This window comes from Ips typographus, linkage group LG2, assembly GCF_016097725.1.
Source record: "Ips typographus isolate SLU linkage group LG2, UJ_Ityp_2.0, whole genome shotgun sequence".
NCBI lineage: Eukaryota > Metazoa > Arthropoda > Insecta > Coleoptera > Curculionidae > Ips > Ips typographus.
In genome coordinates, this window is record NC_138423.1 from 22002086 (window position 1) to 22017725 (window position 15640).

Genomic DNA, 15640 nt, shown 5'->3' on the forward strand with positions numbered 1-15640 from the left:
GAACAATACTTTTTGTTCTGTCATCGAAAGCTCTAAATGAGCGATCCCAGGTTTGTTTACTTTAGCGATCGAAAGGCGGAAAGCTTTTAGATCGCCACTATCACCATAGTGCGCTATTGTCGACAGATAAAGTGCTGTTTTAAATGCATTTTTTGTGCTTAGTACACCGATATTGAGAACGTGCAATACATGTAAAACAGTCTGTTATTTCATTATTTTTATAGACCCATGACGAAATTGACATGAATTAGAACATAAAACATCTGTTATCAGAGCTGATAGAAATTTATCATTGTGTTTACTAAAATGTAGTGCTTACTACATGGGAATTTAAAATTGTCCATATTTTCTTAGATCAATCGTTCATTCAACACTTAAGGTTGAAACTTTTTCCCCATAAAACATTCCTCATTACTTATCTATTCACTTCCGTACAACAAATTGCAATTACATTTCTAGTTTTATTTGCGATTTAATTCATGTTTTTAATGCAAGTATAAATTACAGGTTGCTTCGAATCGAGAAACTAATAAATTATTGATATAAAGTTGGCGTTGTTGGCGCTGAAGCTTTGAGGCGGATCATCAAAGTGTAATTGGGTTGATAAGTGGATGTTTACATGAATGAAGTGCCATTGAATATAGTACACAGTACACAAGAATTTGTGGGTTTCTAGTCCGGATTCAGTTTCTTTGACCTTTTTACCTTACGCACTTTTTCTGTATTTCCACTAGTTTAGGAAATATTCCATAAAATCCTTTATGAAGGCCAGAAACTCCAAGTTCCTCTAAAAGACCTTCAAAACCTTAACCGGCAATATCTCAGCTAGTTTTTTAAGTACAGCAACTGTCAACCACTCAAAAAATTCCGTTTCACCTTCTCTTTCTAGTGGTGTCCCTCAAAATCACTTCACACTTACCGGTCTGTGTTATACAGGATGAGTCAAAAAAGTGAAGGTTGTTAGAGTTTGGTCACCTTGTATGCAGTTCCAGAAAAAATTTCGGTCGTTTCAAAGTTCAGATTTAGTTTCTTTTTATATATATTTTTTCTATTTTACGCAAGTTTTGTTTTTTCACTTTTTTCCTATATCCATTTACAAAATCCATTTTGGTGACCAAAAACACCTCTACAAGACCCTCAAAACTTTAAGCGGAAATATCTCAGCTGGTTTTTGACATACAGCAACGGTCAACCACTCAAAAAATTTAGTTTTTTCCCCTTTCTAGTAATAGTAGTAATGTCCTTCAAAATCACCTTACCGGTCTGTGTTATACAGTAGGAGCCAAAAAAAGTGGAGGCTGTTAGAGTTTGATCATCCTGTATGCAGTTCCGGAGGGAATTTGTCGGTTCATAGTTCGGATTTAGTTAGTTTATATAACCTTTTTCACGCAATTTTTACTATTTTCACTTTTTTCGTATCTCTACTAGTTTAGGAGATATTCCAGAAAATCCATTTTGCAGATCAGAATCACCATTTTCCTTTAAAAAACACTCAATACTTTAACCGGAAATATCTCAGCTCGTTTTTGAGATATAGCAACGGTCAACCACTCAAAAAATTTAGTTTTTTCCCCTTTCTAGTAATAGTAGTAATGTCCTTCAAAATCACCTTACCGGTCTGTGTTATACAGTAGGAGCCAAAAAAAGTGGAGGCTGTTAGAGTTTGATCATCCTGTATGCAGTCCCAGAGGGAATTTGTCGGTTCATAGTTCGGATTTAGTTAGTTTATATAACCTTTTTCACGCAATTTTTACTATTTTCACTTTTGTCGTATCTCTACTAGTTTAGGAGATATTCCAGAAAATCCATTTTGAGGACGAGAATCTCCATTTTCCTTTAAAATGCACTCAATATTTTAATCGAAAATATCTCAGCTGGTTTTTGAGATACAGCAACGGTCAATCACTCAAAAATTTTTTTTTGTCTTCTTTCTGGTGTTGTCTTTCAAAATCACCTTAGCGGTCTGTGTTATACAAGATGAGCCCAAAAAGTGGAGGCTGTTAGAGTTTCGTCATCCTGTATGCAGTTCCAGAGGAAATTTGTCGGTTCAAAGTTCGGATTTAGTTTATATAACCCTTTTCCCGAAATTTATACTATTTTCACTTTTTTCGTATCTCTACTAGTTTAGGAGATATTCCAGAAAATACATTTTGCGGATCAGAATCACCATTTTCCTTTAAAAAACACTCACTCCTTTAACCGGAAATATCTCAGCTGGTTTTTGAGGTACAGCAACGGTCAATCACTCAAAAATGTTAGTTTTTCTTCCTCTTTCTAGTGTTGTCTTTCAAAATCACCTTAGCGGTCTGTGTTATACAGGATGAGCCAAAAAAGTGGAGGCTGTTAGAGTTTCGTCATTCTGTATGCAGTTCTAGAGGGAATTTGTCGGTTTTCAGCACGGATTGAGTTTTACTACACTGTGTGATTATTGATCAATATTTTACTTACAATATTAGTTCTTGAATGATTTTGTAGATGGCTCTAGCTTATCCACACCTTTTACCCAGTTTGATTTTGATTCGGTTTAAAATCTAGGACGTTTGTACTTTCTTTTGAACATATTATCAATAAGAAGTGAATTATTGAAAAGCAATGGAATTCATAAGTTTTAGACTAAAACTGAAAATCAGAATATCTAGTGCACTAAGTTCCAATGCACTAAGATTTAGCTTGTTGACAGAAGGTAAATGAAAATGATATAACGTCAAAGGAATTAACAAGCTTAATCTGCGGAAATAATCTCATATAATCACTTGTTATGGCCTTCCTAATTAAAATTTCTTTAATTCCGGAACAATGCACTTAAAAAGCTTGTTAAAATATTATTAAAATAAAACACAATTCCAAACAAAAATCATTTAACATCACAAAGGATTTGGGCTGCTTGTACTGTTAATCAAACGACTTGAAATGAGATTTCGATAGTAATAAGCTGACTCCTTTAGTGTTCTTGTATAAGTCGTAAAGTTCACTTCAACTAATCCAAACTTGGCACTAAAAACGTCACCTTAAAACCCCTGTTGCAATATTTACAAACCTACTTACGTGTACATGCTGTTCCACTCGAAAGAGTCCAATAAACTCCAATAAGTATAACCAACTACCTTGACTTCGTCCTCACACATTGCCAACCTCACTTGTTCTAGGTTATTATGTATAAAGTCGATTCTATCCGAGTCTGTTACGCCACCTACATTGGAATACCCATTTTCCGAAATCCAAATCTCTGGATTGTTGTAGGTATTTTTAATATAAGTCAGAACGCTTCGTATTGACGGATGATGAACCTACAAGATTAGTATAATAGCAACGTTGTAATTTTTTTATTGAAAAACTTACAACAAATCCAATGTTTGTAGTATTCCAAGTTTCGTGCAAAGAAGACGTAACTTGTTTGTCACTAGTCCATGAGACTGTAGAGTCGTATTCTGATAAATTACCTAAGCTAACCAGTTGAGCGCTGTAATGATTGAGAAAAAGCAAATCATAAGAGCCTTTAAGCACATTTTTTTGATTAATCGTAAACTCTGGAAGCCGTGATCGAGAAAGGTTTTGTAGAGCACTGTTTGTTGCCACAATATCTTTTAAAATCTGTGGGTAATCTCCGTAAAATATCGGATCAGCAAACCACCCTATCTAATAATAATTGACAATCAGTTATCTCCATGAAAGAGTATGTTTAGAAAACAATTACGTCAAACGCATTAGCTCTGTCTGCTACTGCAATATCCTCAGTACTGTTCGAGTAGGGAATGTTATCATCCAAGTTCAACACTATACCAACCCGACCTCTTTGACTGAATTTGTACTTATCTTGGTAAAGTTTGTAAGTGTATGCATGTGCTAAAAGAGCATGATGTCCGCAAAGATACTCGTAAGTACCCAAAGGAATTTCTGGCAGAAATTCCAAGTGATATGCCGATTCTGGTACTTCCTGACAAAACGACCTAGGCTCGTTTATAGTACCCCAAAGTTTCACCTTAAATTGAACACACTCAAACATGAATCCTGTGAGGATTGTAAGTAACTTACCCTATCTCCATAAAGTTGAAACAACAAGTCGGCATATTCCACGAAATAATCGACTATCCTAGGGTTACTCCAGTCTCCTAAATGTGTTAAAGTGTATGGAGTATCCCAATGGAAAATTGTTACAAAAGGCTCAATTCCTGCTTTTTCAAGAGCATCCAGAATATTGTTATAATAGTTCACTCCAGCTTGATTAATTTCGTTTCTAAACCCTACAAGAACGGCAATGACAACCATCCTAAATTTACATAAACAGGGTAAACCTTTTGGTAAAATCCTTGTCCAAGATATAGAAAATCTATAATAATCCACACCCATAGCTTCTAAAGCAGCAACGTCATCAAGATAGTAATAGTAAGAGTTTGAAGCATTGTTGCCATTATTTGAAGCGTATGTATTTAGGAACCAATCCCACCATGATCTGCCTTTACCATCGTCCAGATACGCTCCTTCTACCTGATAGGCAGAAGAAGCGGTTCCGAATTTAAAGTTTTCAGGAAATGCACCCAAATCGCAAGCTTCTTGAGGACGATTGCATGCTCTGGAACTATAGATAGCCAGTGATATAACCAATTACAAAAAGTCCGATTTTTATAAAGAGTGAAAATGTGTTGCAGAATAAGAGAGATTTTCAACGTGTTTCGTTGAAAATTGAGCCATTGAAGAACTAACCACAAATTATCCAAATGGATGCATAGTTTTTCGCAGAAGTGTTAAAATGACCTTTCGAAACTCAATACATTAACGTAACGTTTTTCTTGATGCATTTTTACATAAAGTAAAATTTTCAGAAATTGCTAACTAACTACTCGAAGAAATAGTGATTTTTTCGCTTTTGACTTAGAAAGTAGTCTTTTCGTCACTCCCTGTTTTATCGCGATTTGTTCATGGCATACTGTTGTCATTGTTTGTAATAAGGTTATTACATTTATAATACTTTTTATTACCTTTATATTATTACCTATATGAAAATAATTACATTTTTAACATGGTAGAGTTTGGCTGTCTTGGTTATAAAAAGCTTAAATTCCGGATCATAATAATAAAATTATAGTTTTTAGTATGAAAACAAAACTTAAGGTTGTTCTAAACAGGTTTTATTACAAATAAGTTTTATTATTGATGTATTAAAAAGCTAAACTTCAAATTTATAAAAACTACAACTTAAATAAGAAAAAAATTGTACTAAAGGTATGAAATCAAATCTTTACAAAACCAAGTTCCAAACCAGATGTTTTTAAAAATAAAACAACCAAAACTTGCAAAGTGCATTGACAGTTAATGTCTTTAATCCGATCTTAATTTCAATGTTTTAATCACACATTTGATATAATAAATAACTAACTTACTCTAAAGACTATTTCGTATAAAAATCTTTATTCTGTAAATGTAAAATAAGGTAATAAATCTTCAAACGCCTGTAATAAACTATTTTATACTCAAGATTTATAGATCTAAGATGATTGTACAAGTTTACTGGCTTGAAAAGTAGAATCACACTTTAAGATAGTACTGATACTAATCTTCTTGAATTAATATTGAAAGATTAGGTTTATTAAATCTAAAGCCAAAATAGTTATTTATTAGTCGGTTAAGGTTGTTATCAATCAATTTATATTATCAGTTACGTATACTTATTAAATATACAGGGTGGAGAATTTTTGTAAATGGAATACTTTGTATTAATACCATACCATTAATATAACATAAACCGTTTTTGTGAAAATATAAACCATATACAAATTGTTTCCTTATTAGTTAATTTGCTCGAATAAAATCAGAAATTCAAAATTTTTCAAAATTAAGAAAGGAATGTGCAAATTCCTGCTATCAAAAATGCAATAATATATAGGGTGTTCCATTAAAAAAACACACAATTTGACGTCGTCACAATTTTCTGCGACACCCTGTATAGTCCTTACTAATTTTATAACTGAAAAAAAAGTTGGACAAAGATTTTTAATGAAAAATGTATATTAATTTCATACCTAATACTGTGGCATTAAATTACTTAAAACTGTCATGTCTGTTTTGTAGAAATTAGCATTATTTTGCTCCTTTGATTCACATTAGCATTATTCGTCACCTAGATTAGAATGAATTTTCAACCACTCTGTATAATTTTATGCTATTTTATGCTGTTAACTTTATGTTCATTTAATTGAAATATTGTCACGTGATTTTAGGGCTTGATGGTTGATTGGTTAGTATTAATTAGATGTTGTTATTTAATAAAGATAACAAAATGCTAAAAATGTGTTTTAAAAGCGATCACTATTTTTTGTAATAAAAATCTTAGCTTATATAGAAAAACCATAAAGCATAATTACTGATCTAATTTTAATTGCAAAACTTTAAACTTAATATGGGAAAATTTTTCATCTTAACTAGATGTAGATTATGTAGTCTTCTAATTAATTAAAAAGCAATCACCCAACATTGTGAAAAATGCAATAAATTTCAAGGTAGCTGCTGAAAAAAACAATATGATAATGACATAAACAATGTTTACCTAAGAGCGTGACTATATCCAACTAACACAACAAACCAGATCACTTTAGACATTATACAGTTCATCAAATACTGATCAACACCATTCTGATTGCTAAACTTTTTGTTTTGTAATGTTTACTACTAGGGAATTACTTTATCATAAGTAATAACTGACAATATAAATACCTCGTATTTTTCAGGCCTTATGTTACATCAATAATATGCTAAACGAAAATAATACATCCTTTCTCTTATATTTATGACAGGAGGATCAATTAGAAACTTATTTAATGTATGTTGTATAATTAATTATACTTCAGAATTATTGTGCACAGTGTGGTTAACTAAACGTCATAAAACAAGTTAATTTTTTAATACTGTCATCACATGGGTTTCTATGCAATAAATTGTAAGTGAATCAACAGAAATATTGTTTCAGATTACAAACTCATTATCAGATAAGTTGTTTTCAAGGTAAGAAAAAAATTGTATTATTGTGAATAAATTAATATTTGCAATAAAATATTATATGGTAAAAATGACAAGTTTAATATAGCCTTATTGTTTTTTAGAATATTTATACTGAGTGTCTTTTCACTCACTAAAATAAAATATAGTAGTAAACAATACGTAATTGTTATTTATTATGTAAAAATAGATGCTGAATTTGCTTAAGAATTTAACTATGTATATGATGTTTTTGTTATATATTTTATTTAATTTTATTCAATATTTTCAATTGTCCCTAGTCCTTGACCCCTTTTTCCTTATATCTCCTAAAGGAAGAAAAAAGCCTATGCTTATAGGACCTTCAAACTTATTAATAATACCTGAGCCTTAAATCTTGAAAGTAGGGAACGGAATTCACAAGAGCAGTTCTTATAGAATGTGACAGAAGAATCTGACAATGGCGGGTTCCTGTCACATTCTCCAGGCCCTTTTCCTTTCTTTGTTTCAAGAATACGCACCCTGAATTTTTGATTATCAAAATTGGGACATCCTTTATAATAATGCGTCATTTTGAAGTAAATATATTTGGCTTACAATACAATATGACTGAACTCATTACGATATTATGTAACTACAATAGCTATTTTTGTTGCTGATATTATCGTAAATCATTTTTCTTTAATAATAGTTCGGCTTACTATAATTTCAACAAAAGCATAAAAGTTTCAAGATAGTGTCAGCTAGCCGAATATAATAATTTCAGTCATTTGTAGAGGAGGTAACAATTAATATTGTTATTTATTTTAATAATTTTACTCATTAAAAGTAGCTTAGATAATAATTATACATGGGAACGTTTTATTTTAAATTTAAATAGACATATTTACAATTTATTTGCACTAGGCCAACAAAAATCAAGTGAAAGCTTTTATGATAAAAAACTTAAATGTGTACGCATGATATTTGCTTAAGCAAACGTATAATAAAATCTCACCGAAACTTAAGTCAGTGTTACAAATAATGAACTTAATACTGGTCCTCATTTTTAGTACAATCATTCAAGGTCTAAGGTTAGTATTTTGGTTTCTGAAATAATCTGAAAAAGTCTGAAACTGTTGTTGTAGCTGTGATGATGGATGTAGTCTATCTAAATTTCCTGAGAAATTTAAGTTTGGAGCAGCATCTTCAGCTTATCAAATCGAAGGTGGATGGAATGTTGATGGAAAAAGTCCATCATGGTTAGATTATATTTTCAACACTTTTACCTCTGCTAATGGTTCAGTCTCTGATGATTCTTACCATAAGTACCTAGAGGACGTTGAGTTGCTAGAAACTATTGGAGTAGACTACTACAGGTTTTCAATTTCGTGGACTCGAATACTGCCTAAAGGTGCTTATTTCTACAAACTACAACCTGAACTAAAGAGTGCAAATCAGGTTTCAGGACGGAAGTTAACCAGGCTGGGGTTGACTACTATAATAACCTGTTGGATGCTCTGGAAGAAGCTGGAATTGAACCTTTAGTAACAATGTTTCACTGGGATATACCTTTGACTTTGACCTATTTAGGTGACTGGAGTAGCCGAAAATTTGTTGATTATTTTGTTGAATATGCTGATTTACTTTTTACCTTATTTGGAAATCGAGTAAGTTATAGGACTTAAGACAACGTGTTAAAAAAAAATAAATAAAATAGGTCAAGTATTGGGCTACTCTAAACGAGCCCGCATCTTTTTGCCAACTGATGCCTGCTATGATACAAGAGTATATTTTGAATCAAATTCCTATTGGTTCATACGAGTATTTGTGCGGTCATCATGCTCTGCTGGCACATGGATATACATACAGGTTGTATAAGCAGAAGTACAAGAGAACCCAGAAAGGTATATTACAATTTTAGTTAAGGATAAAAGTTGAAAAGAGTTTAGTACCACAACAGATTGCTAGATTTTCAAATGACTATTATCTATACATTAATAACTTTACTAAAACACGTTTCTCTTTATTTTGCAGGTTCTGTCGGAATTGTACTTAACTTGGAAGCAAATATTCCTTACTCCAACTCTACCGAAGATCTGGAAGCAGCTGAAAGAGCTTACATATTTGACGTAAGCATTTACACTCTTTTACAACCCCCCTATTAGATATGTATTGTAATTTTTAGATTGGATGGTTTGCGGAACCTTTAACTTTTGGAGACTATCCTAAATTGATAAAGGACGTAGTAGACAAAAACAGCGCTCTGCAAAACTTTTCCAAATCGAGATTACCACGGTTTACTCCAAAAGAAAAGTTTATCATTAAAGGATCGTACGATTTGTTTTTTCTCAATCATTATTCTGGTCGTTTGGTTACTCCCGCAGAATTTGACATAACTCCTTCATGGGACAACGATAAGCAAATCAATTCTACAGTGGATAGTTCCTGGACAGTTACTAGCTCCGGATTTACGGTAAGTCAAGCTCCATCAAACTGTAATGTTGGTAAATAAAAGTTTTTTTAGACTTATCCTCCGGCATTTAGGTTGGTGTTAAACTATATAAAGGAGAATTATAAGAATCCTGCAATTTGGGTTACTGAAAATGGATACTCTGATTCTGGTGGTGTAAACGATACTGGAAGAATAGGGTTCATCAAGGTTAGCTTACAATAAATTATCATTGTATTGATAAATAAATTGAGCATTGTAGGACGAGTTGGAGCAAGTTCGTTTAGCAATGTGCACAGACAAAGTCAAGGTGTTAGCCTACACTTATTGGAGTTTATTGGATTCATTCGAGTTTAACAGTGGCTTTAAGTAAAGTTTTTGATATAGGTAGTGTAAGTTTATTAATATATATTTTTAGTTCCAAATTTGGACTAGTGAAAGTTAACTTTACTACGCTGGAAAGAACTTTAAGGGAATCGGGATACTATTACAGCGACTTGGTCAAAAGTCATCTGATTAACGGTTCAGAGACACAACTCACTACGTAACAACATAATGGATGGTCATAATGGAAGTTGTTAAGTTTCTGGAAAAGTAAAATCTGCATAACAGAAGACTAGGATTATTATTATGTATTATTACACTTCACCCTCATGCCCATTCAATAAAGATTGCCTTTTTTGAAGTAAAAGTTAAAGTAGTTTTTAGATGAACCTTAATCATAATAAAACAAATTGATTCAACCTACAGTTTTAGAAAGAACGTGCAGAAAGAAATGTTCAGTAATTAATATTCTACAATAAAAACATACCGGATTTGTCGCTCTCTAGTGGCATAACACTTTCATGTTTTTGGAAACTTCTGAATACTTAAACTTTAAACCTGTGTGGTCTTGTTTTTTGTCTGTGAGTATACTTTGACAATCTTAATCTTTTAAGTCTTTGACACTTTGACGGTTATGAAATTTCTACAAGCGCTGTACATACCTTATTAAGTTTTTTGGAGCACCTTTCTAATAGTCTTAACGGTGGCAAACTTGCAACGTTCGCATTCTGTGATTTATTAAAGGCTTTTAACTGTGTGAGTCACAAGAGTCTCCTGCAAACGTTTGCAGATGACACCATCATCTGGCTAAAAAATGATAGTGCATAAACGGAGATCAATATTAGGGCAGATTTGGTTAAAGTAAAAAAATATGAAGTATTAAACATTATTTTGACGTTTCTTATTATAGTGATAATACGTAAAGTAATTATATCCGAAAGCTATGCCGCTTGTTGATCATCTATATTTACATATAAATACGTCTGTCACTTATCCCCTTTGATCACAAAAAATTCAATTAAAATCAAATACACTTTTATGATAAAAAAAAAATCAATAAACCAAATACTTCTAAATACTTACGCATATTTGCTTAAGCGTTATTACACATCTTGAGCAAAATGATAACGCTTATTTAAATAAAAATTCACCGAAACCAATTCATCAGTGTTACATAATTATAATGATCGTCCAGACGATCCTTATTCTTGTTATTATCACCCAAAGCGTAAGGTTTGTATTTTTAAGTTAAGAATTTTCAAATCAAGCTTAACTGGTTTTCTTGTAGCTGTGAAAATGCTTGTGGCCTGTCTGAATTTCCTAGCACTTTTAAATTTGGATCAGCGTCTTCAGCTTATCAAATCGAAGGTGGATGGGATGCTGACGGAAAAAGTCCATCTTGGTTAGACTATATTTTTAACAATTTTGCTCATGCTAATGGCTCAATCACTGATGACTCCTACGAGAAGTACTTGGAGGATGTTGAAGCTCTTCAAACCATTGGAGTAGATTTCTACAGGTTCTCAATCTCCTGGACCCGGATACTTCCAAAAGGTGCTTATTTCTACAAACTACATCATCAACTGACCGTGAAAATCAGGTTTCAGAACCGAAGTTAACCAGCCTGGGGTTGACTACTACAATAACCTTTTGGATGCTCTGGAAGAAGCTGGAATTGAACCTTTAGTGACGATGTTCCACTGGGATACACCTTTGACCTTAACCTATTTAGGTGATTGGACTAGCAGGAAAATGGTTGATTATTTCCTCGAATATGCTGATTTGCTTTTTCAGTTGTTTGGAGACCGAGTAATGTAGTCTTAGTAAGTCAAGACTATAGTAGTTAAAACGAAAGTTTTAGGTTAAATATTGGGCTACTATAAACGAACCATTGACATTTTGCCAACAGTTGCCTTCATTAGTACAAAGCCTGTTTTTGCCTCAAATTCCTATTGGTTCATACGAGTATTTGTGCGGTCATCATGTTCTGCTGGCACATGCCTATACTTTCAAGCTGTATCAGGAGAACTACAAAAATACTCAGAATGGTAAATCACATGTTTGCTGAATTGTGTATGTATGTGTGTGTTATGTATGTTTGATGGCCAAGCAACTGTTTTCAACTGTCACATTTTTGTTTACATTTTTATTGCCGTTTGGCAAACTTTCTTTGCATTGTATTGTATCGTTATTCATTTTTCCTTTCATTTATAAGATTAAAAATATCATTGCTCATCCATTCTTTCATTCCTGTTAATTTGTTTTTTTAATGTTTTTTGAGTTCTCGTTTTAGTTCTGTCTTTATCCGATTTTTTCTATATAGTCTGTTTGAGTGTAATGCATATTTTTGGCCACTAAGGTTCAGTAGTCTTGTAGTGGTTTACCTGCTAAACGAATTCAAATGACAAATTGTAATAGAAATGCATTTGGTGGAAGAATGGGATGGAGTTTATCCACTAATGGTGGTTTATTTGAACTTTCATTGCAAAACTGGACCTAAACCATTATCATGGCTTTAACTGATTTTGGAGTTTTTTTTATATACAATCTGTTGTATACTTCAATGGATTTTATTTACTGTCCTGTACTCCATACTCCTAAGAAAACTGTAATGAATAGTAATCTCTATTTTTTACGTTTCACAATATCTAACATTTTTAAGCACACTTTTCAGGTACTTTAGGAATAGTCCTTAACTTAGAAGCACATATCCCTTACTCCAACTCCACTGAAGACCTAGAAGCAGCTGAAAGAGCTTACATCTTTGACGTAATCACCTACAAAACTTTTTAACCCACATCCACTCATATTTAACAAAATTTTTAGATAGGATGGTTTGCAGAACCTTTAACTTTTGGGGACTATCCTCAACTGATGAAAGATGTAATAGGCAACAACAGTGCTTTGCAAAACTTCTCCAAATCGAGATTGCCAGAGTTTACTGCTGAAGAACAGAACATTCTTAAAGGATCATACGATATGTTTTTTCTTAACCATTACTTTGGTTACTTGGTCACTCCCGCAGAATTTGATATAACTCCTTCATGGGTCAACGACAAACAAGTTAATTCAACTCTGAATAGTTCCTGGCCGGTTACTAACACCGGATTTGCAGTATTATACTTTCAAATCAATTTAAAATGATAATCACTCAAAGGTTTTCAGGTTTATCCTCCGGCATTTAGATTGGTGTTAAACTATATAAAGGACAATTATGAAGATCCTTCAATTTGGATCACTGAAAACGGTTACTCTGATTCTGGTGGTATAAACGATACTGAAAGAATCGAGTTTATTCAGGTTAGTTTACAAGAAGGTGTCATTGCTTGGTAATTTTAGTTTTGTAGGACGAGTTGAAGCAAGTTCGTTTAGCAATGTGCACAGACAATGTCACGGTATTAGCCTACACTTATTGGAGCTTATTGGATTCATTTGAGTTGAACAGTGGTTATAAGTACACTTTTCTACATGAATAATCTAATCTACCAGTTCTAGTTTACTAATATTAATTTTCAGTGCAAAGTTTGGACTAGTGGACGTTAACTTTACCACATTAGAGAGAACTTTGAAGGATTCAGCGTACTTTTACAGGGACGTGGTGCAAAGTCATCTTATTAACGGATCATCGACGTAATTACATGCAGCTGTAGTAATGTCTAGGAATATTTGAAATATACTCTGTCAGTTTTGCTGTTTATTGTATTTTGGGAAACTAAATTTCAAAGCAAATAGAAGTTATAATATAAACTGTTTGAGCACATTTACACTTTGCCTTTTTTCATGTAATTTTTTATTAGACAGGTGTTTTATCATAATTTTGAATCCTAATCTGTTTTAATACCTGAGAGCACAAGTAATCAATCTTAAAAATCGTCAATCTTCATTAAGTTAGTCTAACGTTGATTATTAGCAATTGCATATAATATAAAACACATTAATTTACACAAAATTTGATAATCGTGACTATCCCACCGATTATAGTAGTATTTTTGACTATTATTTGAATGCTGCTTTTTTTCCTACATTTAAATAATCAAGTAAGATATACTGTATTTTACGATTACCTACATTTTCTAATTCATGAGAAAGTTTTGCTGATTTGCATTGGAAATTGAACATTTGGAAAAAAAATTTAAACTTAACTAAAATTAAGTTATGAAACATCAGAATTTTGCATAGATCACAACAACATAATTTTAAATGAATTTATTTTGTCCTCACCGTATAACAAACGTTGGTTATGAAACAATTCGCTAAAATTTACGAAAAACATAAACAAAACAAAACATTACCAAAATTAAAGAGAGTTTTTTGAACCTAAAAAAAGAAGCTAAAATGACTTTTCTAAAATGACTGAACAATAAACTGTTGACTGGAAATTATCACTACTGTTTGCTTTAAACAAATATAGACAATATAAATGATTTAAATATAGATTGTATGGTACTAAAGCTAATGTTTGAAGTTTACTTTTATCAATCCTAAAGGCTTAACAAAAAATCATACAATGCATATTTTAACTGTCAAAGTACACTTTGCGAACAAACTAAAACGATATGAGATACGTAAAAAACATTAACCTTGAAGTTAGGATCAAAATATATGCATTATTTTAGTTCAAAAATGACAAAAATAACAATTAATATTGAACATTTGTTATTGATTTATTCAATTAGTAACATATCTGTATTTGCTTAGGTGAATTTTTAGCACTTAAATTTAAAAAACTCTGAAATCAAACACGTAATAAACGTTACACAAAAACATTCTTTCGTGGTGATTTTAAACCTTGTATTTTAAAAAAAAATGATTGCCTATTTTGTTTTATATTTTTAAGAAATAACTATGGGATAGGGCATTAATAACCGTATAGAAAATGTACCTTTTCTAGTTTAGTACTTTTTTTGTACCTACCGGGGATAATTTACTGCTTGATTTCCCTATAAAGGCAATTCTAGAACCACTTATGTAACCCTTCTCGACGGGATACGAGTTAAGGTGGCTCAGCTAAATAAATTTTAATTTCTCATCTGAAGAGCAATGACAATAAAAAATAACAGGTACTTTTCTTAGATAAGTTAGTACGAAATAAGTCTCAGTAATTCACATTGCATATATGTATATTTTTTCCTAATTTTGGCTAAATATCAAATATCAATTTTCTTCTAGGATTTGTGTGGTTACATAGCGATTTGGCACTTAAAAGGATTTTTAAAATCGCGTGTGCCACCAAATAATCAAAATATTGACAAGAAAATTCGCTGGTAATATAGATATCTGAAAATAATCTTATTGTAATCCGGGTTTTAGGTCGATATTTAAAAACCTTATCAAACGTTAAAAACCGATCTAATTTGACCTTACAAGGTGTTATTTATCAAGTAATTAGTGTTGGGCATAATCGATACATTTTTATAATCGATGGAATGGAAAAAATTGCTCTGGATAATCGAATGACAGATCATCAACATAACATATGTAATATTATGTAAACATATTTACAAGAATATGAACTTAAATTTGATGATATATTCGATTTCAACAAATGATTATATTCGATCTATGATCTTTGACTGAAGGCAGTGATGCCAGGTCTGGGGAAAATTCCCCACTTCCAGAGAATTCGAACCACATTTGGATATTTGAGAAATAGTATATTATGTTATTAGGCGTAGAACGTATACTATTTTTTTTTTCAAGCGGCATGTATACAGGGTGTATGGATTTGCGATGTTTTGACCGGAAAACCCAATTTGTTGGCTAGTTAGGATAATACTAGCATACATAATTTGGTCAATCATTTTAACACAATCTTAAAAATTCAACTTTTTCATTAGGCATAATAAACCACTGATTTTTCATGTTTGTTTGCTTTATTCCTTGCATTACAAACTTTTTCTATTCACAACACAATTA

General features: G+C 32.0%; 3 protein-coding genes across 3 annotated transcripts; 2 read left to right on the plus strand and 1 right to left on the minus strand.

The window, feature by feature from the left end:
* Positions 1-2810: 2810 nt before the first annotated feature.
* Positions 2811-6693, minus strand: LOC145724574 (myrosinase 1-like). Its single transcript, XM_081972928.1, has 7 exons — positions 6542-6693; positions 4293-4576; positions 4033-4241; positions 3695-3979; positions 3340-3636; positions 3046-3287; positions 2811-2994 (listed from the first exon to the last, which is right to left on the minus strand). The coding sequence occupies exons 1-7, from the start codon at positions 6604-6606 to the stop codon at positions 2865-2867; spliced, it is 1512 nt and encodes a 503-aa protein (XP_081829054.1). The 5' UTR covers positions 6607-6693; the 3' UTR covers positions 2811-2864.
* A 1193-nt stretch (positions 6694-7886) lies between these two features.
* LOC145724575 (myrosinase 1-like) lies at positions 7887-10091 on the plus strand. The gene is made up of 9 exons (XM_081972929.1): positions 7887-8042; positions 8097-8362; positions 8410-8618; positions 8669-8855; positions 8986-9080; positions 9137-9424; positions 9476-9610; positions 9663-9769; positions 9819-10091. Exons 1-9 carry the CDS (start codon positions 7993-7995, stop codon positions 9946-9948), a joined length of 1467 nt encoding a protein of 488 aa, XP_081829055.1. The 5' UTR covers positions 7887-7992; the 3' UTR covers positions 9949-10091.
* Positions 10092-10799: 708 nt separating this feature from the next.
* Positions 10800-13484, plus strand: LOC145724576 (myrosinase 1-like). Its single transcript, XM_081972930.1, has 9 exons — positions 10800-10957; positions 11013-11278; positions 11325-11533; positions 11586-11772; positions 12399-12493; positions 12551-12838; positions 12890-13024; positions 13072-13178; positions 13241-13484. Exons 1-9 carry the CDS (start codon positions 10908-10910, stop codon positions 13356-13358), a joined length of 1455 nt encoding a protein of 484 aa, XP_081829056.1. The 5' UTR covers positions 10800-10907; the 3' UTR covers positions 13359-13484.
* Positions 13485-15640: the final 2156 nt, after the last annotated feature.

Excerpts from the sequence above, each read along its gene's own strand:
- LOC145724574 (XM_081972928.1), bottom strand. The coding sequence starts at position 6,606 with ATGAACTGTATAATGTCTAAAGTGATCTGGTTTGTTGTGTTAGTTGGA. Across the intron at positions 4,242-4,292 it reads GACAAGGATTTTACCAAAAG|GGTTTAGAAACGAAATTAAT; the intron begins GTTTACCCTGTT and ends CCGTTCTTGTAG. Across the intron at positions 3,637-3,694 it reads ACAGAGCTAATGCGTTTGAC|ATAGGGTGGTTTGCTGATCC; the intron begins GTAATTGTTTTC and ends AATTATTATTAG.
- LOC145724575 (XM_081972929.1), top strand. The coding sequence starts at position 7,993 with ATGAACTTAATACTGGTCCTCATTTTTAGTACAATCATTCAAGGTCTA. Across the intron at positions 8,619-8,668 it reads TTACCTTATTTGGAAATCGA|GTCAAGTATTGGGCTACTCT; the intron begins GTAAGTTATAGG and ends TAAATAAAATAG. Across the intron at positions 9,425-9,475 it reads TTACTAGCTCCGGATTTACG|ACTTATCCTCCGGCATTTAG; the intron begins GTAAGTCAAGCT and ends AAGTTTTTTTAG.
- LOC145724576 (XM_081972930.1), top strand. The coding sequence starts at position 10,908 with ATGATCGTCCAGACGATCCTTATTCTTGTTATTATCACCCAAAGCGTA. Across the intron at positions 10,958-11,012 it reads ATTATCACCCAAAGCGTAAG|CTGTGAAAATGCTTGTGGCC; the intron begins GTTTGTATTTTT and ends GTTTTCTTGTAG. Across the intron at positions 13,025-13,071 it reads AAAGAATCGAGTTTATTCAG|GACGAGTTGAAGCAAGTTCG; the intron begins GTTAGTTTACAA and ends TTAGTTTTGTAG.